The sequence below is a fragment of the Cebidichthys violaceus genome, unplaced genomic scaffold (assembly GCF_023349555.1).
Source record: "Cebidichthys violaceus isolate CVI_PGR_0920_01 unplaced genomic scaffold, fCebVio1.0.p SCAF_12, whole genome shotgun sequence".
Lineage (NCBI taxonomy): Eukaryota > Metazoa > Chordata > Actinopteri > Perciformes > Stichaeidae > Cebidichthys > Cebidichthys violaceus.
Window position 1 is genome coordinate 7,394,001 of NW_027176285.1, and position 23,728 is coordinate 7,417,728.

At 42.0% G+C, this 23,728-nt stretch overlaps 1 protein-coding gene and 1 pseudogene across 1 annotated transcript; both read right to left on the reverse strand.

Moving 5' to 3' along the window:
* Window positions 1–708: 708 nt before the first annotated feature.
* On the reverse strand, window positions 709–6,541 carry LOC137868746 (endoplasmic reticulum junction formation protein lunapark-B-like; annotated as a pseudogene).
* A 2,349-nt stretch (window positions 6,542–8,890) lies between these two features.
* Window positions 8,891–13,775, reverse strand: LOC137868641 (sperm-associated antigen 16 protein). Its single transcript, XM_068705518.1, has 3 exons — window positions 12,889–13,775; window positions 10,172–10,276; window positions 8,891–10,087 (listed from the first exon to the last, which is right to left on the reverse strand). Exons 1-3 carry the CDS (start codon window positions 13,756–13,758, stop codon window positions 9,422–9,424), a joined length of 1,641 nt encoding a protein of 546 aa, XP_068561619.1. The 5' UTR covers window positions 13,759–13,775; the 3' UTR covers window positions 8,891–9,421.
* Window positions 13,776–23,728: the final 9,953 nt, after the last annotated feature.

Consider the following 23,728-nt stretch of genomic DNA (forward strand, 5'->3'; position numbering starts at 1 on the left):
GTGTAAAAACTAAGACACATACTTTAAAACACAAGGTACAGATGGGACCTAAAATACAGGATGAACTACATGTACACAATAAGAAAGTTTTAGGAACTCTAATTACAACTGGGATTGAATAAAAATGTGCTGAAGGTCGGATTAAAACCACTAATCAGAGTTTATATATATTAAAATCTGCCAAGCTTCCCTTAACAAATACATCTCGTCTGAATGGGGTTAAATTATCTGACACAATTTAAAACCTTATGCACAAAATACGTGACACTGTTTTTTGTTGTTTTTGTTTTGTTTTTTAACGTGTAGATTAGAAAGCAAATCAATAAATTTATGAAATACATCTGAATATTTTGTGCACTCAGTGAAGACCAGATCTGGGTCAAACAAGTATATTTTCTATTTTAAGGTTATATTCATCATTTGCTAAACAAATACAAAGATTCAGGACAATTCAAACGATAATAGATCAGTTATTATGTTTCTGTGATTTTTTAAACTTTGCCAGATTGATTTTAATTCAATGAAAAAGATCAAATGTATTTGGTGCTGGACCCAGGTCTGGTGAAAACATCCAATTAGTCCTTCAACCTTGAGATCTTTTTTGTGTGATTAGAGGCAGCAGATTGGGATCAGCATTGGGCTGCGTTCTACCAGGTTATGGATTCTACAGCGGAGGAAACAGATCCATTCTGAGGTAATCAGTCTAGATTAAGCCGGATCAGACAGTGCAGGGAGAGGAGGGGAACATGGATTCTGCAGAGGTCGGTTCTGAGGGGTCTTTGGACTCAGCTGGATCTGGAAACTGGGAACTGGACCCATGGCTAGAGGCAAGATCACACCATTACACCCACTGGTCACTATAACGCAACACGGTTAGTGTGCTCACAGGTCTGACAAAGGGAAATGTGCTGAGGTTCGTTTGTAAAAATGATACCAACTAGCATTTAACTGGTATGCTGCTCTGCAAGCTACTTTTTTCCGCTTATTAGTTTGCGTTGCACCACCACGACAACAAACGATTGCCTGCACCTAGAACGAACCAATTCAATTGTGTCAACTGATTTCATCTGGTAAAAAATATGAATAGAAGATATTGAGAGATTACCTCATGTCAGTTGTATTTCTCAACTCTAACGTTACAGTTTCTTAAAAACTCTGTTGCTTTCTGGAGCAAAGAGGATGGTGATATTTGAAGGTGGTGGAGATGTCTCACCTCTGCTGGCTCCTTGCTCACTAACAACTACATAAAGGGTCGAAGAGGACATCATTAACGTTGGGAAAAGAATCAAACACAAACTTATGAGAAAAGGTCAACTAGAGCACTGCACTAGAAGCCTTTAATACGAGCGCTTAGGACATGAGTCAGTGACATTAAGATGCACAGAACGAGATTAGAAGGAGAGATCGTAAACAAAATGTACATTGTGTTCCCTCTTAAATGTAATGGTGCGTTTCTGTTCTTACCGAGATATTCAAACTCTTCTTTCAGAACCATGCTGTTATGAGAAAAACACTGCTGGCAGACCAAAGCGTATCTAATGGAAGGAAGGAGGGAGGGACAGAGGCAGATGCTGTTTGATAAAATACTTTTGCAATGTTCATTTCATTCAAGGAGTTATTTAGCAAAAGTTCACTTCCATTAATCTTCCTCGTCTACTTTCGTCAGTGAGGACCTGTTTCCCAAAGGACATCTGATGACCCCAGGAGATATGTACTCCTCAATCATAGGTAAACATAAAGCTCAATAGGTGCAGCTAACTAGCACATTAGGGGTTTGATCAAGGGCTCCACACAAGTCCTGAAGGCAGGAGAAGTATATTTATCATTCTGCTGCTATAGATTCACAATCTGCTAAATAACAGAAGGGTCTTCACCTGTTCTGTGGTCCGTCCCCGACCAGGTATTCAATGACTCGGTGAACGGCTCCCGTGTCTTTGGGCAGGATGGGTCTTGCCAATGGAGGACCCGGTGGGTGCATGCCTTTTAGAAAACAGATGGGAATGAATACAAAGGAAAATGCATTGATCTTTTTAAATTCTGAAATTTGACATTTCATACAGATTCAAGGTATTACATTTCAGTTCACAGACTTGCTGATCTCTGTTGGCCTCAGTACAATGTGCAGAGTTGGAGCCTATATTCACTACATGGGTCTTACAAAACCCAAACTAAGACTGTAGAAACCAGTCACAGCACTGTTTATTTTATGACAAGATGCAATCACATGCTTTTCAACCTACCTACTCCTGGTATAGGAGAGCAGGGGGTCATGGGTCTTGCCCCCTGGAGGACTGAGGCAGACAGAGCAGATCTGAGAGAGGGACATGTTCTGTAAGGAGAGCAACACGGGATAAAGACACAGACGCAGGTCTACAACAACTAAGTCAAAGGCAACTGGGCTTTCTGTTCATTCCAGTTGCCTTTGACTTAGTGCTTCACCCAGAATCTGAGAATCTTCACAGTCGGACAGAGACCTGTAGTATTCCTCAGTGAAAGAACACAACTGACAAGCTCTCACTGTCAACTCAAGGTGCTGTGTGGGTCCAAACTGTGATGCTTCATCACACTTGATGTTAAGTGTCTCTGTATGCCCCCTTACCCACAGGTGTGCTCCCTGGTCCCAACATGGGCCGTGCTCCAAGTGGGGGAGTCATTGCCATTGCACCCGGGGTGCCCATCGGCATGGGTCTCATTGGCATCCCTCTCTGTCTAATCTCTGCATAGAGGAGAGGAATAATCACAGAATTTGTTTTTTTTCAGATGTCATTTTTATTTATTACTTTTTGTAGCTGTCATCTCTGCACACCTATAGCCTGAGCTCCATCAAAAGCCACTAAACAAACTTTAAACGTTTATCTTTCCATTGTGTATTGATGTGCGTCACACCTTGTCCTGGCCTGGGAGTCATCTGAGGACGCAGCAAGACTCCAGCTCCTACAACATAACAGCAAACAGAACTAACAAAAATCAACCCAAACACCAAAAAACACTAAAAGATAAAACTAGAACAAAAAAAGACAACAGCACTCACAGCTTTCTTCTTAGAGTCAGGATCAAAGCGTTCCAGGATGAGTTTGGCGTTTTTGTACGTCTCCGTTTCCATCACTTCCTCCAGCTGGAAACACAAACAAGGGAAACGATCATTTTAACACTGAATTGTGGTCCGTTAGTTAAAACATAGATGAGCCCTGATGATAAACTTAGCCTAATTCATTTTGTAACTAGCAAAACCTAAATGATAAGAAGGGAAACTACACTAAGGAAACATTAGGAGGCAGCTGCAATGAACACGTAACAATTGTTGTGGCAAGAAATATTACTTTGCATATTGTTAAAAAAAAAAAAATGACATTTTGCATTTTAACATTTTGAACAGTCACACTCCCTAACCTTATGACATCCAAACTCTCTTTAAACAAGTCAGTAAAAGCCACATATATTAAATGTTGAGTGTGAAAAATGTGGCACTTACAATCTTTTTTTGGAAACCTTTAAATCTTCCAATTTATCATCTAAAAAAAGGAGACAGTAACAACAGTGTTGTGAGTTTAAGTCTCCAACAAAAAGAGGTTATAAAAACTCAAAATGAAAAAAAAAAAAGTCAAAATGTCATTTGGTAAGTCATAACATTAACCAAACCATGAAACAGATGTGTTATGTGTTCGCTGGATGGACAGATGGACAACTGACTGTTTCTCTCAGTGCTTTTGGAAAACAGAAAGACCAACAACTTCCTGATGAACCAAACCCTGAGGACGAGGGAAAAGAAGAGAAGCAGATGTTCTTAATAATCAACTTCAGAGTCAAACTTTTCAACTAACATTAATAAGCCCTAGGCCTTTTTTTAGGCCTCCGCTCGAAAACAGCATACCCATACAAGACTGAGTGTACCGTTGCAACCGTAAGGGCTATTTTAATAATTTTTGGATTATAATAACCCTAACACTTGTGAGATGTGTTGATATGTGTAAATAACAGTATATATATGTTACTGGTTAAGAGAATATCAAGATAACACACAGCACAAATTGAAAATTCTAAATTTCGCCTGAAAAAAAATCAATTTCAGGGTATTTTCTTTTAGAAATCATGTAGGTCCAAGCCTTCTAGCATTCCCAGATCATAGATCTATATGTTGGAGTTCTCTATACACATTTTTACTTAGATCAAGTGAAGCATTCATAAGATAGAGAGGATCTAGTACAGAGATGCCTGGCGAGGATTCCAATGTTTACACTTTTGCACATGTTGCAAAATGTGTGTTATTTTAACTTTATCATGTACCAAACTATATATTTAACTTGTATACATCACTAATGATGTTCAATACATCCAAACAGAGCAGTTTGGGCTTCATTTGAAGGCCAGGATCCTTTTTAGGCCCTTTCCAGTCTCTGTGTTCATTTCAGATCCAGCTCTGTGTCTCTGTTTAGGGCTGTATCTCAGCCCCCCTTTCTCCGAATTGCGCCATTGAGACCTCCTTCGAACCGTATAAGCCAATAGAATTGCAGGGAGTTAGATGATTGACAGCACTATTAGCCAATGGGAATACAAAACGTCCCATCTGATGTCAGATCTGAAATCCAATTTGCTGAGACTTCCATCCCTCCCAACAAAGCGAGGAGTGTCGGAGACTTCCGTAAACAAAGGATTCTCACAGAGCGGATGCAGCTGGAACACAGAAACGAGGAAGTATGGAAATATTTCATTTTTTCGCTGAGACTCGACCAAAAGTGAGTACAATATTCCATAAAGCTGTGTGACTTTTCTGTGTTTGATGCTGAACAGCTCTGCGATGGTTTACCGGGGAGAGAAATGGAATATATCGCTGTAATCTGTGTCGAGTGGACATGCTTTTTGATGCTGCTCTTCCGGACCTAGCACGTAGCTAACGATCAGTAGCAGCTGTTTTCTCTGGTCAGTTATGGAATTATGGAGTTACGATTTGTGATGTTTTGTTATTTGGAAACGTACCGAATGGGAGATGTGTTTGTCTCATGTAAAAGTGACCTGGTTCATGTTGTTCCCAGGACGCTGAGGTTTCTCCAGAGCTATAACATGACTATATTCGTTCTTCGTGGGGTTTTTGTCAGTCAATTTGTACACTGTACAGTGTACAATTTTTGGACTTCTGCGTCCAAATGGGGGACCCTCGTCAACAAAAGGATTACTCACTTTGCACACTGTACAGTTTCTCAAAAAAAACACCATGCATTGAAGGAACAGGGTACTAAAGTAATAGTTTGCAGATGGTTGTGAGGGATATTATAAATGAACTCACAGCACAGGGCATATGAAGAAAGGCAGGGCCATGGCTATTCTCTGAAACCATTGTTCAGGTAGGTAGAGCCAGTACACGACCAGCGGTGCATGTACATCAGGTACAGGACTGACGAGTAGAAGAGCAACCGGCCGAACCAGAGCTACACACACATACACACAAACACCCCGGTGAGGGAGAGGAAACTGCAATTCAAGCACATCTGGGATGTTTTGCTGACTCTACCTTTTGCAGACGTTGGTTTTTGGCTCTGAACTCCTCCAGCTCTTTAATCTCCTACAAGGGAAATGTGGAGGTTTAAAGGTTATTTAAACAGTGTGCAAAGAAGCTCAAATAATCAGACGTCAAGGTTAGAGTTCACTAATTGAGAGTTTGCAGAAATCTATTTTTGGTAACTTTAAGATCTATTTGTTCTCTGATTTCATTTGGGATACTCAAATATGAGTTTCAGGTTGATACACCCCATCTTCAATAAAATACAGACCTTTCTCATGAAGCAGGATTGAGGGCATTCCTGCACCACAGAGAAAAACACAGAGAAACTGAGTGACTAAGAAAGACAAAAATCAGATCCAGTGTTTAGTCGCTACCATGTCAATGTTCTCCAGCTGCTCGACTGTGGTTGGCTTTGTCTGGATTCAGGATAAAGATCAGAAAGTCATCATCGAGTTCATCAGACAAAATAACAGAAAAAGGTATCACAGTCAACAGATTAACAACTGATTGATGTGTCAGTAATCAATCAACCCTGTCACTGTAAACACATTTACTTGTGACAAATCAAGGGTCAGTTCCTGGTTCACTGAAATAGATTGGCTGACTGTCCAGAAAAGAAAATGTAACTTCACATTTCTCTACATCTGTGCATATTCCTCTCATTATACTTCTTACTCTCTTTCTGAAAATGTATGATTTCAAAAACTAAGGGTTGCACTTTCTATTGCTCACCCACTCTGTCTGTCTGTCTCTCTTTCCCTTTGACTTCTCTAGTATGTCTAAAAATAGCACTTGAATTTCATCAAGCTCGGGTGCAGGGTTCACTGTGTCGACAGTTAACACAACCAAATCATTTCAAATACTTTCATCACTTGAAAATCACAAAAATCGACTATGATTCAGTGTTCAACTTATTTCTTGTCTCACTGTTCAGGCCTTGTGAAGTAAAATAATTGTGTTGCAGAGCAGAGGGTCTTATTGATTTCTGTCCATTTATAATTGTTTAATGAATACTGGGTGACGTACTGCATAACTTGGCCCCATGCTAGATTTCAGCCCTTTTAAATCTTTGTAATGAAAGACAACACTATTAATGTTGGTCCCAGCTCTCTCCCTGAAAAGCTCAGAGCAACAAAATCACTTGCCACCTTAAAAAAGACTTAAGATTTGATGAAACCTGTTTTAGTCTTGTCTCATAATTGTTGTTTGTATCTTGCATTCCATTTATATTGTGTCATGTTAATAACACTTTGATTTCACTTAAACCTGAAGTGTTTTTTGTTTTTGTTTTTTTCATTTCTTCTTATCTGGATGTCAGGGCCCCCATATCTGTCGATTACAGTCGTCTCCTCTTTAGTTCCTTTGGTTCACTATTGAACAGAAAGTGTCAGTTAAAACACAATCCTGGCTACAGTTAAAACAATGTATGCTGCAGATGTTAAACACCACATTTAAGCCCTGCTTTGATTAAACACTTGCACCATGGCAGGATTTAGCAAGCTGCTGATAGAGAAACTGTTCACAGTGGCTGCCATTGTTGTTGTGGATTTACTAAATAAATCTTTGCCCATGGCTGCTCACATAACTTATACAGAACAAACAAAGACGTAGTTTATAAAAAAATGGCGTATTCTGTCAAGACCTCGTGTAACCTCTGTGAGACGTCTCCTGGCTAAATGAATCTCATGGAGCTGGTCAGGCTTGTGGTAACAGCAGGTTTATTCCACATCTGCATTTATGACAACGGACAACATAGAAGGATGGTCATCTTGTGGACAACAACGCATGCTCTGTCTAGTAATGAATCCTCCATTGCTTTGAGGATTACCCATTTTGAAATAGACTGATACAGTGATTGTATAGTGGGTTTAAATTCATGTAAATAAAATAGCTGAAATAGAAGAATGGTCATCTTGTGGACAACAGCGCATGCTCTGTCTAGAAAGACGGCATCACTTTAGTGTTAGCTAGCTATACTGGAAACATTTTGAATGGCAATAAAACACATAGAAAACGTATAGTTAACTTAATGAAAACATGGCGAATATAATCTAAGACAAATAATATCCAACAAAATAAAGCCAGCTCAACTCTTATGTACTTTTCAAGTTATTAACATAATATTGTCCACAGACATTCACAGACACATTACTGGGGGTACATCCCAAGTCTCTTAATTGTCATTTCCTCGCTCCTCCCTCCTCGCTTGAACCGGAAGTTGTTCTGCTCCGCCATATTGACGGCCGTCCCAAGACAGGCAGACAGACAGTTAGATGGACTGAGTGATTGGGAGGGAGAGACAGGCAGACAGACAGTTAGATGGACTGAGTGATTGGGAGGGAGAGACAGACAGTTAGATGGACTGAGTGATTGGGAGGGAGAGACAGGCAGACAGACAGTTAGATGGACTGAGTGATTGGGAGGGAGAGACACGCAGACAGACAGTTAGATGGACTGAGTGATTGGGAGGGAGAGACAGGCAGACAGACAGTTAGTTGGACTGAGTGATTGGGAGAGAGAGACAGGCAGGCAGAAAGATAGATGAACTGAGTGTATAGAGACAGACAGGCAGACAGAGAGAGAGCGTGCGTGTGTCACTGGTTGCCATGGTGACGACACAGCGGTTGGAGAGTCTGTGAGTCTGTGTGTTTAAAAACATCAGTAATTAGCTGAATTAAGAACACTTGTGAGCCTAGCAGCCTTTTCATGAGAAAAAACTGGGAAACACCTGTCAAACAAATGCACTTTATACCAAAACCATGAGTCCAATCAATACAATAAGTGCACCATGAGAGAGATAAGACTCTGCTTTTATGATTGTGGTGTTAAAAATGTGAGCTCCAGCGCAATGTACAAAACTGGTACCGTCTGCTTTCTTTGAGAAATTAGTGGTCAAATTTAACATGGAGTCTAATGGAGCAGTCAGTTGGAGTTCATGTCGCTCTGCGGCTCTTTGAGCCAAATATGTAAATCTGTGGGATTCCACAGTCATTTGTCTATGACAAGGACAAGATTAGCTACGTTTCCATCCAAAAAATATGCATGAAGAGTGAAAATTGAGGAGTCTATGGCAAAAGACTTTTCACAAGAATCTCAAATGCCTCTTCACTCTAGCGGTGACATCACGCACTCTAAGCTGCGCAATACACACCCATTATAAAGTCAGAAAAGGGCTGAAAAAATCATAAAAGCAAAATTGCTTCAGTTCAAAAAGTGTAAAAGATATCAAAATGATTATAACATACAATAATTGATCAGGGTTTTTTCAACATTTTAAACTTTAAATGGTGTCTGTAGCTGAAAGTATGAGGATTTGAAAGTTGAAAAAGTTTAAGAGGATTTGAAAATATTCCCATTCAAAAAATAAGTTGCAAAAAGCATAATAATTCAAAGTTTAAAGATTAGAAATATGAAGACACATAGCAGGGGTGTCCTTAAAAAGCTGAACATTTAAATATTTGAACGGTTTCTATAGCTTAAAAAATGTGGAAGGAGATAAGTGCCAAAAAACGTACGGAAGAAATAGTTGAATAAAGATTCGAAGAACAATACTTGGAATGCTTGAATCACCATTCCAACAATAAAGATTCAAAGAACAATACTTGGAATGCTGAATCAGCATTCCAACAATAAGCCCGCAGGATTACAGTCAGTGTGCTTTGGCACAGGCAGTTTTACTGCCTTGTGCCACAAAGCCACACTGAATAAGGTCAAATATCTTAAACTGCTGCTTGTGTGAAGACAACCTTTAACATTCAGGAATATTTGCTTTTATTGTTCAATAAAGGTTTTCATGGTACCGTTTTTTTAAAACGTTTATTTCTCAAAGTGAATGAATTGTGAAACTAGTATCTCGTATCAAACTTTTCCGTCACCACAAGAAAACAAACACTTCAGGTGAACTCTGACCATGATCAGCTGGTTTCACTTCAGGTTTTCTCTTCCCGCCCAAACGATAACGACCCCGTCGCTCCCCGCTGACATCACCGTCTCCCCCTCGTGGTCAAACGTCACACTCTGCACGCCGTCCCCATGTCCCGACAGGCTGCTCGCCACGCCGGAATCCACCTCCACCACCCGGACCAGCCCGTCGGAGCTGGCGACGGCCAGCGTCTTCCCCGACGGGCTGAACGCCACCTGGTTGGCGGCCATTGGCCCGGCGTCGACCGTCGCCGTCGCCAATGCGGGTTTCCTGGTGTCCCACAGGTTGACGACGCCTCTCGTGTCACAGGAGGCCACGACATCGCTCGCCGGGCTGAAGGCGGCGTGGTTGCAGGGGTGCTGGTGTCCATGGAAGTCGGCGGTGCAGACGCCCAGTCTGGCATCCCACGTGGCGAGGGTTTTGTCAGCCGAGCACGTGAGGAGCAGGTTGGAGTACGGCAGGAAGCAGACGCTGTTGACGGAGGCCGCGTGGCGCCGCAGCGTGAGCCGGCAGCGCTGGCTGTTCAGGTCCCACAGCTTGGCGGTTCGGTCGGCGGAGCAGGAGGCCAGGAAGTGACCGCAGGAGTGGAAGGAACAGCCCCAGGTGGGCTGGCCGTGACCGGACAGCGACAACACGCAGCACCCACGGGAGAAATCCCAGAGCCGCACCTGAAGGCGGAGGGGAGGGGGGGGTGACTAAGATGATGTCGGGTTGACCTTTAACCTTTGACCTGTACACAAAGATAATCTTACCGTAGAGTCTCCGCTAGTCGTCGCCAGTTTTGCTCCATCAGGGTGAAAGCTGCAGCCAGACAGCCAATCAGAGTGACCCTCACCCGTCAGCACCATCTGACCAACCTGGCAACACACATTACATTTCAGTGCATAGCCCAACACACAATAGGATTTCATTGACTTATGACGTTTAGTATATTCTCTTATCGCTTCACTTCACGGCGTCTCATTCTGACGTCTTCCTGTTGGGTGTCGTCTTCCTTCTTCTCTTGTTGGTCAGTCTTATTTTGCCTGTGATGTGTGAGCTATCAGAGTATCTGTAATCCTACGGTTTGTAACTGGGTGTTCACTTGAACACTAAACTGGACTGATCACACATATGCACTTCACAAGAAGGGTCAGAGCTGACTCTATCTGCTGAGAAGACTGAGGTCTTTTGGAGTGCAGGAAGCACTCCTGAGGACCTTCTTCAACTCTGTGGTGGCATCAGCCATCTTTTATGGATTGGTCTGCTGAGGCAGTTGATTCACCCCCAGTGTGTGAAGGAGAGGTACCGCAGGTCCTTCCTTCCTGCCGCTGTCAGGCTGCACAACCAGCTCTGCTCCCAGTAGACCACACAACACTAACAATCTGTGCAATATAAATACACTGCAATAAAGAATTATTCTGTCTGTGTGTATATATACAGATCATTATCATTGGACTCATCTCTGGTGGGGATGAGTCCGCCTACAGGTGGTGACCTGGTGCGGTCTGAACAACCTAGAGTTCAACGCTCTAAAGACAGTGGAGATGGTTGTGGATTTCAGGAAGAACGTAGCCATACCTGCACCCATCACCCTGTGTGACTCCCCCGTCGACGCTGTGGAGTCCTTCCTGGGCTCCATCATAACTAAGGACCTCAAGTGGGAGCTTAACATCAGCTCCATCACAAAGAAGGCTCAGCAGAGGATGCACTTCCTGAGGCACCTGAAGAAGTTCAACCTGCCAAAGACAATGATGGTGCACTTCTACACCGCCATCATTGAGTCCATCCTCTGCTCCTCCATCATCATCTGGTACATTGCAGCCACTGCCAAGGACAAGGGCAGACTGCAGCGCATCATTCGCTCAGCTGAGAGGGTGATCGGCTGCAATCTGCCGTCCCTCCACGACTTGTTCGCTTCAAGGACCCTGAAGTGAGCAAGAAAGATTGTAGCCGGCCCCTCTCACCCTGGACACGAACTGTTCGAGTCAATTCCCTCTGTCAGGAGGCTGAGGTCCATCAGGACCAAGACCTTACGCCACATCAACAGTTTCTTCCCGTCTTCAGTCGGGCTCATCAACAAAGCCCGGGACCCCGACTGACTCTGATATTCCCAGGACGATTTCCTACCGGTCCCTCCCCTGCTCATCACTTCCCTGTTTCTTATTTAAATACACTCGACACTTTACATCACACTTACATTACACTTGTTTAAAGTACTCTTATCTGTTTGTTTGTGTACTATATTTTGTATTTTATTGTTCATTTTATTATGTTTCTATTTTTTGCACTGTGTTGATAGTTTAATGTTATGCACCACCCGTCATGTCAAATTCCTTGGATGTGCAACATACCGTTGCAATAAACAGTTCTGATTCTGATTCTGATATTTTTAGTTATTGTGGATTTCTTACTGTTTTTACTTATTTATTATCCTTTTACTGTTTTATTACTTATTTATAATACTTGTTTTGATCTTGTTTTTTTACTACGGCTATGTTTGCACTATCCACTATGCTGCTGTAATCCCGTGTGACTAATAAAGGATTATCTATCTATTACGATTCCTCCCTGATCTTCTTCTTTCTCTTTACTCACTTCGTCTCATCCTGTCATCTCATAACTTGTCTCATTGTATCTCAACTTGTCTCATTTCATGTCGTACTAAATCTACTCTCTCATCTACCGTTTCTAGTTTGATATTATTCATCTCTCCTTGCCTCTGATTTAGATCTAATTTTATCTCATTTCCCAACTAATCTCAAGGTATCTCCGCTGGTTTGATCTCATCACATTTCATCCCGTTGTTGTTTCATGTCATCTCAAGTCTTATCTCGCCTGCTCTCAATTTGACTGACTCCCCTCATAAATAATGCTCTCTAGTTTTTGAATCAGTTTGTCCTGTTTCATCTTAATTGCATATCGTCTAGTATATAATTTTATTGGATATGTTATCTCATATCTCATTTATATATTATCTCATCTTATTGTGTTTTATCTCAACTAATGATTCCTAGTTTAAAAAAGAGTTCCTATCTCAAAACAGCTAAGCTTGACAAAATTGATTCTCATCTTTCTTCATAAAATTGTCTTTTCTCATTTCAACTATTGAATCACACCCCCTCTAATGTTTTGTCACCAGATATTATTTTATGTCATATCTATTAATATTTCAAGGATTGCTTGTCATTATACAATACAGGATTACAATTAAATGCAGTTACCCCCCCCCCCCCCCCCCCCGTGCTACACACAGACAGTGTATAGATATGAAAAATATTAAAATTAGATTATTTTACAGTCAAAACAGGTAATTAAGTAGAACAAACTTTATGAAAATAGTTTGTTTTATCTTGGTTTCTTGTCTCATCTCTAATGTCATCCCATCCTATTTGACTTCATCTCTTGTGTGATCCCATCTCATCTCATATGACGTCTCACATGTGATCTCATCTCATCTCCCAGCTTTGAATGAACTTCTTCCTCTCACCTTCTCTCCATTGGGTAGCAGCTCCCACAACCTCCAGCTACGGTCATCACTGGTGGTGGCGAGGACCAGATTCCGTGGATGGAGGTCGATGCAGCTGATGGGAAGCTTGTGGGCTCTGAAAGAGTAGGACAGGCTGAAGGAACTGTGGCTTTTCCTTTTTTCAAATGTCCCCTGAGCCAGCAGACGGTCCAGCAGCCTGCTGCAGACAGGGAACTGTGTGTCCTTTGGGTGGCTGGTGGTGGTGGTGCTGTTGGCTGGTGATTTATTGGCGCTGTCGCTCCTCTTAATGCGGCTCTCTCTCTTAGTGTGGGCTTTCTCTTCATTCAGTCTCGCGTCGGTGGTGTTTTGAACTCGGTCCTTTTCCAAACTGATGAGCGTTTTGTGCCTCAGAGCTGCTTGATATTTGTCCTCCAGCTGCCTCAGCGCCGGCTCGTAGGACTCCAGGTGTTTCCTCAGCTGTTTGAAGTCCTTGATGAGTCGGTTCTTCTCCTCAGCGACTCGTCGGTACTGTAGCCGGTGGAAATCCCTCTCCTTCTGCGTCCTCACCAGGCTCTCCCCTGCGACCAGCACGTCCCGTCTGAGCAGGTATGTCTCCGCGCGGACCGTCTCCAGCTCACTCCGGAGCAGCTGCCCGTGTGTGAGAGCATCGGGCATGAAGACGCCCGTGCACGCCGTCCTCAGAGTGTCAGTCCGGAGTGTCTGCGCCGAACCGTACCACTCTGCCTCAAAGAGGTTCAGAGTCCGGCTTAGACCGGCCTTCCGGAGGAAATTCCTCAGGAAGTCGTCCACTGCCTCCGGGATCTTGGGGACGGTGTGCAGTTCCTCCTCTGAGGAAACCTCCCGGTTCTCCTCGTCTGCTCCTTCTTTCATATTCTCTCTGTCTCGGAGCTCTTCGTTTACCTGTTGCCGTAACAGCCTCCCTTCACTGTGTCGTTTATCCATGCTGCCATAGCAACCCTGTGACGTCGCTGCTTCGTCTTATATTATCTGATCGGAAATCTGTTTATAATATATATATTATACATATAATATATATTATATATATGATATAATATATATCATATACATATATATATAAATAATATATATTATAATATATATGTATATGTATATATAATATACATATTATATATACATTATATATATATTATATATGCTGTTAATTGTCTTGTGCTTGTGTTTATTGAATGTTATTAAATGTTTCTTCTGCTTTAAGATTTTTTTATCTACTTTAAAGCACTTTGTAATTACAAAAGCTTTGTGTTTTTATTTGTATTTATTTATTTATATTGGAATCTATAACTAAGAGTGATGTTGAACAACAGACATCCATATAACAACCATATAGCGATTAAATGTCTGATACTTAGTAATCCTAGACAAAGAGTTACATTTTGTCGTTGCAGTACTGCTGCAGATCTTTTTTTTAAACCCATCTTACATATCCTCAAACAAATCTACCTCAAACATCACATATTTAGCATATTTCAAATGTCATGTACCAGCCATCAATCACTTTGGATTGTTTTATGTCTATGAATGTATATTCTGAGGTACACAAACAAAGTAACACTGTCCTCATGAATCACTATTTGGAGACCTCGTTCACACTGCTGGGTTCACTCGGAGGCCACTAGAGGGCGCACAGGACCAGACATAAAAGCAGCAGGAAACTGGAGCAGAGGGAAAAATCCACACTATGACAGGAGGTCCTGATCAATACATGATCAGATGACAACTGCAGTACAGTACAACAAATACTATAGTATCACTTTCTTTGTATAGTGTTTTGTCCATGGGAGTTTTTTTCTGATAACTGTAGAGACTAATTAAAAAGATCTGGAGTATTACAATGTATTTGATTTATCAAAAAGTCATTGAGGACAGAAGGTGTTGACCTAAAAAACTCGCACAAAATAAGAAAAATAAGTTATTCTATGTGTGCATGTGCTTCTTGTATAACAGACGTGTCAGATGCATATTATGCCACTGCTAGTCTGTAGACCATTTGTATAATCTACTGTAATTTATCGGTCCTTGAATGCACCAACAAGTCAGTTTACTTAATTTGTTGTACAAGTTATGTTCTCTGTAACCATCTGAGAATAAAAACTAATGACAAAGAAATCACTGTCACCATCAGTTGCAGCCAGGTTGCTCTTTAAAAAAAGCTGATGCTCTGTTGACAATAAACGTGGTATTTGTCCAGAAAGGACCAGGGTTCATGGATATGTACAAAAGCAAAATAAAAGATGCAATTCACAGAAATCTGTATCAGTATGATTTAAAATGTCGTTCCTTTTTGAATGTAGCATCCGCAGAGTATAACTTTAAAGTATATCATTCACCTCAATTTCGTGATTGTGACCTTATAAGTCATGCTCTTTAAAATACTGCAGCAATATTATATTAGGAACAGAAAACCTGATAGAACATAGTGGAAAATAATCTGGTTTGAAGTTGGATTGAATCCACTGTATGCAGAGTTTTCTAATGCACTTGCCGCTATGGAGTGTCACGTTCATATATACCGGTCGAGCCTTCTTGCTTGAGTACGTTTCAGGAACACCGCGGACGACCCGTGATGTACGAGCCCACAAGCTGCTCGTGAAGGCGTCATAAATGCACCTGCGTCTGAAGGACGCTAGCTCGGAGCCGCGCTCTGATTGGCCCACTGTCACAAGAGGCGGGACCTCTCCGTGGAGCTCAGCGGATGATTAGGCGATACACCTGGCTGTCAAGATAAGTGCGCCCTACCTGTCACTTCCTGCTGTCGGTATTTATTCATTTTTACTTCTTATTCTCCCTCCCGACAACAGATAATTTGGCACGTCACAGCCATGTTTGTATGATTTCGGCTAATGTATCCCGCACGGCTCGTGGACCCTGCGGACCAGACGTTACGACCTTGGCTTCATGTTCGACTCAAAAAAGGAGGAGTAACCCCCCCGCTGGACACTGCTGGGGAAAACACCGCTCGGGTTTAATCAATCACTGCGGCCGGACTTGTTTTAATGTGGACTCGTATTGTCGTCTTTTTGAATAGAGAAGCAGCAGCCGCGAGGCACTCTGGCCGGTGGAAAGGTATGTGACGTTAACGCAGAGGCGCTAGCATGCTTTAGCTGCTGACGGTGAGATGAGAGGAGGCTGTGCAGCGCTGGTACACACAGCAGCAGGCCTGGCTGGGGGGGGGGGGTTCATACGGGCTGTAAACGCCGTGTCATACTGCCGTCGTGACAGGACACTGTGTGCGGACTGATACACCGTGGTTCATGGTGTGTTTACTGGTGTTTTTGTCTAGCGCGCGCAGACGTGTGTGTCTGACTGCGACACTTGACGTGAATGTCGGCTCGGCTGTCACAACATGTTTGTGTGTGTGTGGCGCAGGACCGGCTCCAGCCATTTATTGGGCCATAGGCGGAATATGACCCTCCCACTCTCCACCCACAAGCCCCCCGCAGTGTCACAGACACATGTAAGACACTACTGTCAAATGTTTCCCACATAGTGTTCTATGATATAATACAATGGTATGTAATGATGTAATGATATTATGGAACGCACAAATGGAGGCCAATCAGTGGATGGAAATGTTCTTGGTCTGTCAAGTGATGCCGTAGGGCCCAAAAAGACTTTTCCCCATAGACTTACATGGGGAAAGAGACTGATGCTTTTTTTTGAGGTAATTAAACTTCCCAGTACGAACACGTGAATAGTCCTCATTTAAATCATTAGGTCCTAAAAGTTGAGGGGGTGGAAAGTGGAAGGCCCCGGTAGATCCTGGTAGATTTTACACCTGTGTGTTGAACTTTTTTGTGCTTCAAGCGCCTCTGAGCAACTTTCATAGGAATGAACGGGCCGGATCCATGCTACACACACACACACACACACACACACACACACACACACACACACACACACACACACTGTGGGACACTCTCTGTTTCCCACTAAGCGGGTAGCATCCGTCACCATGGCTGTGCTCTAAATGCATAACATCCCCCGCCTTAATAAACATATTATTTCATAGCACAATGACCATGGACTATGAAAGAAGGTAGAGGGCTTTTTAAACATGAAATGGCTGCAGGTTTGTACACCAGACAAACAGTGTTTTAATTGTAACGTCTTGTTCTGTGGTTTTATCTAAACCCACCATGAAAAGTCAGTGGGAGGAAAAGTCAGTGAAGCCAAAATGATTTGTGAAGTAGAGATGGAACTTATATTTTTAATGCATTTCCTTGACTATCTTACACGTGGAGTCTGCACACATGGTGCACACATGGTGCACTCATACAGGTGTTTTAACTCCATTCAGTACAAACTGTATTTGATTGACGTTTAATTGTCCTGTTGGTTTTGACCTGTGATGGTGGGACACATTCCTCCTTCATTGTTCCTCAGAGGTAAGCCTGCCATGTCTCTTAATGCACGTGAAGAGACGGTCCAGACAATTTGTTTCCTTTCTGATACCGAAACCTGAACTTCAGTATCGGCCAGCCCTTAAAATACATAAACAAATAATGGTGAAGTAACGGTATTAAACGGTAGTGCCACAGCAGCTTAAATAATATCTAGGAATAAATAACGATTCCTTTTAATAAATTATAACAGAAGCGAGATTTTAGACTCTGCAATCGTGTTTTCTGGAGCTGATGATGGTAGAAGACTTCTCACCTTTTTTCCTATCTCTGTTGAGTGTTGCACATGCTCAGTATGGATCAGGCTCATCGATACAGATTGGGTAGCGAGTGACACGTGTTTTTGTTGTTCCTGTGTAGAGATATTGATATGATAACATGATATCGGGTCTGTGCATCAGACTCAAGAAGACCCGATCCAGCATTCTAGGAAGGATTGTAAAACCTGCAGTACTGCGTTGTGACGATGGCGACGGTTAACTTGTTTCATTCAAGTTTTTTTTAAAGTAAAGTGTCTCTGTGTGGCTGTGTGGATTATCTCGATGTGATGTTTTGTGATACTGTGGTCGATTCTCAGAAACGCTGCTGGTTTAGATTTAATGCATATGGTGTAATCTTTATGCTTTGACCCTTTTCCTAAAGTAATATTAAGAAAAGGCGATATATTACCTTGCTTACAGTATCACGATATATTGAGTCGTAAGCCCTCCTGTGTTATGATGCGTATAGAATTCTTACCAACACACAGCCTAAATCTCAGGCAGCTACATGAGCAACATACAAAGACCTAATCTTCCCCGAGGTTTTGCAGTTGAAGTTGCACTAAATTGGATTTGATTGACTGTGGCTTTAAGGAGATGGAAGTTATGCAGAGAACAGTTTTTACTGTAGAGGAGAGTGGAGGAACCGTTCTATGATTTGAAGATGATGTGCTGCTTTTTATTCTGCACGTTATCATGTGCTAACCATCTGCTCTTGTGCAGTTTGCTGTGAAATCGGCACACGGATACATTTTCTCGTGTTAAAGCGTGGCTGAGTGAATAGTGGGCATGTGTGTGCAGCAGACATGTTTTTCATCAGCCAGTGAGGCACCTTGGTGAAGGCCCTCAGCACAGTGCTGCTGTTTGTCTTAACGTGGCCTCATTCCACTTTGTAGACAGCTGGGGTTTTTACTGTGTTAGATTTGTCCATCACTTCTATCAGAAATAACCATGCAGTCAAAGATATAACAATCAAAACGATTATCAACTCCACCAGCGTGATGGTTCATGGTTTAAAGGTGTGAGGAGTTGTCATGGGGCTTTTGATAACCGTCAGTGAGTTCGATGGTAGATAGATCCATCAAACCAGTCACTTTTCAGCTTAAGGAGTTGGGCAACGAAACCCACAAAATGTAGACAAGATCTGTGATTTAGTATGTAGGCCCACAGATAGGTTTTCAGGCTTATGGTGACAGTTTGGCACTGCTTTTGTACATCATACAACAATTTACTGTGAAATATATTGCACTCAACATTGACATAATGTCATGAACACAGACTGTCAGAAGTGGACGTCGTCATCACGATGTCATCCATTGGAGCGCTGTTTTGAAGCCTTGAGTTTGGCAATTTTGCCGTCGCCATCTTGGATTACGGCCGTTTTATACGCCGTCACTCCTCCGCATTCCAAATATGGTCACTTCCTTTCACTTATTGCAAAATAACCAAGATGGCAACGGCCAAAAGGCTGAACTCCAGGCTTCGAAACCGCAGTCCACAAACCAATGGCTGACGTTACGACTGTGTCCATGTCCTTTACACAGTCTATGGAACACACCCATCTATCTCTACTGCTCACACACACACGCGCACACACACACTTCAGTTAAAGGCTGTACTGGCCTGTAACCGCTACATAGTGAGCACAGTGTGCTAAGAGACTTCATTAGTCTATTAGCCTAATGAGGAAGTCATTATTTGGTTCACCGGGTGCACTGAAGTGAAGAATATTGCATCACTGTAACGGGTGTAATAAGGACCCAGGAGCAGTACGACAAACACCAGGGATGATTTGAATCAAAGCTTTAATTTCTTTGTAACACACAACAGGTGGAATCTTCACAGGAATACAGCGGCAGGCTCTCGGTGTCGGGGACAGAAGGCAGAGTGAATTACCGAGGCAGAGGCAAGGCGGGGTAGTCCAAGACAGCCAGGGTCGGTAACGGGAAATCAGTCCAAGGGAAACCGCTGGAAGGTCTGGCATAGAAGCGGAGAACGATCTGGCAGTGAGGTTGTGTGAGACTGGGGTCTAAATAGTAGGTGCAGCAGAGAGAGCAGGTGAGAGTGATTGGGCTGATGAGGTGGGCGTGACTAACAGGTGCACTGAATGAGCTGATTCGGTGAGTGAGAGATAGAGTGACAGGGGAGACGGGGCAGAGCTGTGACAATCACAAAGGGATAGTTGAAACTAGCTGTCTTCATCTCATTCAGAATAGGAGATCTTTGTGAGGACAGCTGTTATGAGAGAGGCCAAACCCTAGGACCACCTTTGACCCGTGATCTGTACGGATCCAACCTCACGGATTAATGACACAGTTTACCTTAACCATCACAGTGTGAAATAAAGTTTACTGATGATCGTTATCCACCGATATTCAGTAAAATATGAGCTCAGGACGTCATCATTTATGCTTTTCTAGTCTCTGATCTCTGATAATGTTACATGATCAACAATAAATCTGTGTTTAAATCATAGACTGTAACGTTAGCAGCATCGCTAACGGCCAACGAACAGAGGCTCCGTTCAGTTACAGGCTCTGTTCAGTGAAAATGAGAATTGGGCAAAGATAGTTATCATGATGTGTTCCCATGTAATCTCGTTACATGTAGCGTTGGTGAGAACCTTGAATGAATCCAGTTGTTTGAAGGAAAAGTTTTCAAAACAACATAAATGGATATTAGAGATAAATTATTAGCTGTTTAATTTCACTAGCTTAATGCAGCTTATAAAACATCATTAAAACTACTAATGACAAGATTTGTTTTAATCCATAAAAATACAATCTTTTATTTTTTTATTTGAATTCTTTTATGAAGAAAAAACACAAAAATGACTAACAAAGGATAACATTTAGAGTTTTATGTTGATTTACAGACTTTAGAGCAGTTAAAAGATTTTTGGGTGGATCCTTGTAGACCAGCTGTTGTACTCAAACAACAAAGAGATCTGTATCTGCCAATATGGATCTTCATTGTTTAACAATTAGTATCAGCGGCTAAACAAACATGATGAGGGATCTCTAACAATTTTCATTTGTGCTGAACCGATCGGTGGTCTGAATCGTGACTTTTACGATCCGTACTACTGGTCTACTACGGAATGATACATTTGAGTCGGTAAGTAACAGCTCATCTGAAACCTGAAGACACTGATATGAGATAGTCTTCAGCCCAGCCACACAGTGACAATTCAACTTGATGAGATTACAGCAATAAATGAGTCATTCCCATCAGCAGTATGTGAGGGATGACTGCCAAGAACACGATGTTCAGCCTAGTGGAGCAGCAGTCTGCTTCAGCAGTCATTATCTCAAACTACACCGATATCAAGGAATGTCAAGACTGAAGCTGTGTGTTCTCACCTTAAAAAAGTCTTCTCTTTGTTCCACAAACACAGAGGCACCGGTTTGTTCATGCAACACTCTGCATGATGATGTAAACTTACTCGTGTATCTATTGTTGATTCCTTTTCATTTAAAAAGAAAATACCACTGAACTGTTGGGGAAATGTCTTTATTCCTTTTATTTTGGGGTTGGACATTGCTGACTTGATATAGACATAAAATAACAAATTTTTACTTTATCAATTTAGAGATATGAAATAAAAGTCCCATATTTGCGCCTTGAAATGCCAGAAAAACAAATTGCTCCACAATTCCTGACTGACTGATATGTTTGACAACATTTTTACTGTATCAATTTCCAAAGTAAAAGTCTCTAGTGCAGGGGTCTTCAACGTTTTTCAGGCCAAGGACCCCCAAACTGATAAAGAGATGGAGCAGGGACCCCCGAATATATATATATATATATATATATATATATATATATATATATATGTGTTTTATATTAAACTGGGCCTAGTGCCATGTATACACATACCTTGTTATTGTGCATTCAATACTAAGCTATTCATATCTTCATGTTTTTATTTTAAAGGTACAGTGAGTAGGGTGGCCGTGACACTGCCATTCATAAACACACCTTGTATGATAATCATGCATACAAGCTATTCAAACTCACGTTTTTATTTTAAACATAAATGTGGAAATGAAAATGAGTGATGGCCTATTAGTGCCACTGCCATGCATAAACATACCTGTTATCTTGCATACAATACTGAACTATTAAAATAATGGACAGATTCATGTTTGGGGAAAAAAAGTAAATAAAAATTGTCTAATCAACCACAAATTCCGCGGACGCCCTGCAGTACCTCTGCTCTAGAAGTTTGATTCAACTTTTTGGTGTGGTCTAGTGTTGAAAAGTGATATTGAATCTCTATATTGGCACCCATGTATCGTGATAGTATCAATCTGAAGATAAGGATATCGTCCCGGCCCTAAATTGATTTCTTTACCATACTTTAATCCAGGGAGCAGTACAACAGTCATGAACATGAGGAGTGCAGTGTCAGTGGTGCTTCTGGTGGGATTTGTAGTGGAGACGTCTTTGATGACTAACAACACACTTCTCCACTGGCATCAGAAAACACAAGAAGCCCATGCTGCAACCCCTTAATGCACCATAAATGCTGGTTCATGCATTTCCCATAATGCATCTTTCAAACTCCACAACCTCAGTTTGTAATCAGGCGTCAACCTCCAGTTCTGCCGAGTGAAGCCGATGCGAAAGTGTCTTAAAGCTGCATTCTCTCTATTGGCCATCAGGGGGCGACTCCTCTGGTTGTATAGAAGTCTATGAGAAAAAGACTCTACTTCTCTCTTGATTTATTCCCTCAGTAAACATTGTAAACATGAGTTTATGGTCTCAATCTCTAGTTTCAAGTCTTCTTCAATACAGCATGATGTTCATTTAGTAAATTATGGTCCATTTAGAGTCAAACAGACCATAAAGCAGGGGATGCTTTAGGGTGGGGCTTACTATGACTGACAGGTCATTGCCGCTACCGGAGACGTATACAGCTACTCTGTCACTCCTTCACATTCCAAATACGGTCACTTCTGTTTATCAGTTGTGGAAAAAACAACATGGCCGTAATCCAAGATGGCAATGGCAAAATCGCCGAACTAAAGGCTTCAAAACGTCCACTTCTTATATACAGTCTATGGTTGTAAAGCATGCTTTGTGCTATACATTATTTTTTTTAACTCCTTGTGATGAGTTAACTTACCTTCATGTGTAAAAAAAGAAGCGCCCCTTTAATATGCCAAAATGATCGCTGTGTTTGTCTTTCCTTCTTCTTCCATGTATTTACTGTTCTCCTGTAGAATGGGGTTCCACTTGTAAGCCGTTTGTGTCCACACACAGTAAAGAGACATTAGAGGGAGGGTGTGTAGCTGCTACATTTAGCTAGTGGCCGTTACTGTTAGCTCTCTCGTTCTCTTTGAACCCCCCTCCCATCCCCCACCTTACAGGATGGCTCCTTTTTAAAATGTGATTACCATGCTGCTACAGAGATAATTCAGCCCTGACCCCTTTTTACAAACCTCTCGGGGACTCTCCCAAAAAGGTGTTTGTTCAGTGAGAGGGCTTAATTATGGATGCTGTTAGACTGGGAGGAGTACGCTGGTAATGTGAGAGTACTCTATGATTAGGGTGACCATGTTTTTCAAACCCCCAAACTGGGACCTTTAGTGCACTGCACATGTAATGGCTTATGTATGCACCATAGAAGTGCTATTGTGTGTTGCTATGAGGCCGTTTAATATGATCTGTTATGTCTGCATTTCCATATTGCACCACTCCTCTTGCAGTGTGTGGAGAAAGCAGATATTCGTTGCTGGGTTCAAAGGAAGGAGTATTCCTCCTGGAAAAGACCAACTTTCTCTTCGGCATGACAGTTAACCGCTAACGGGCTAAAAAGCTTCAACTTTATTACAATCATTTTTTATGTTACACACCTCTGCATTTTACCCATCCTAAGCATATTTAGGAGTAGTGGGCTGCTGTGAAGCACCCGGGAGCTACTTGGGGTTCTGTGTCTTGTCTTGTTCAAGTCTTCTTCAACACAGCATGATGTTCATTTAGTAAATTCTGGTCCATTTAGAGTCAATAGACCATAAAGCAGGGGATGCTTTAGGGCGGGCTTACTGTGACTGACAGGTCACTGCTGCTACCAGAGACGTTTGCGTCTACGATAATTCCATAAACTCCCCAGCTGTTGGCTGTAGGTTTATGTATTCATATGGTGTGGCTGGG

Bases quoted from the DNA above. Each gene is read 5' to 3' on its own strand.
- LOC137868641 (XM_068705518.1), bottom strand. From the start codon at position 13,758: ATGAAAGAAGGAGCAGACGAGGAGAACCGGGAGGTTTCCTCAGAGGAG. The intron at 10,277-12,888 runs GTGAGAGGAAGA...GTGTGTTGCCAG, and splicing joins TGCTACCCAATGGAGAGAAG to GTTGGTCAGATGGTGCTGAC. The intron at 10,088-10,171 runs GTAAGATTATCT...CTCCGCCTTCAG, and splicing joins CGACTAGCGGAGACTCTACG to GTGCGGCTCTGGGATTTCTC.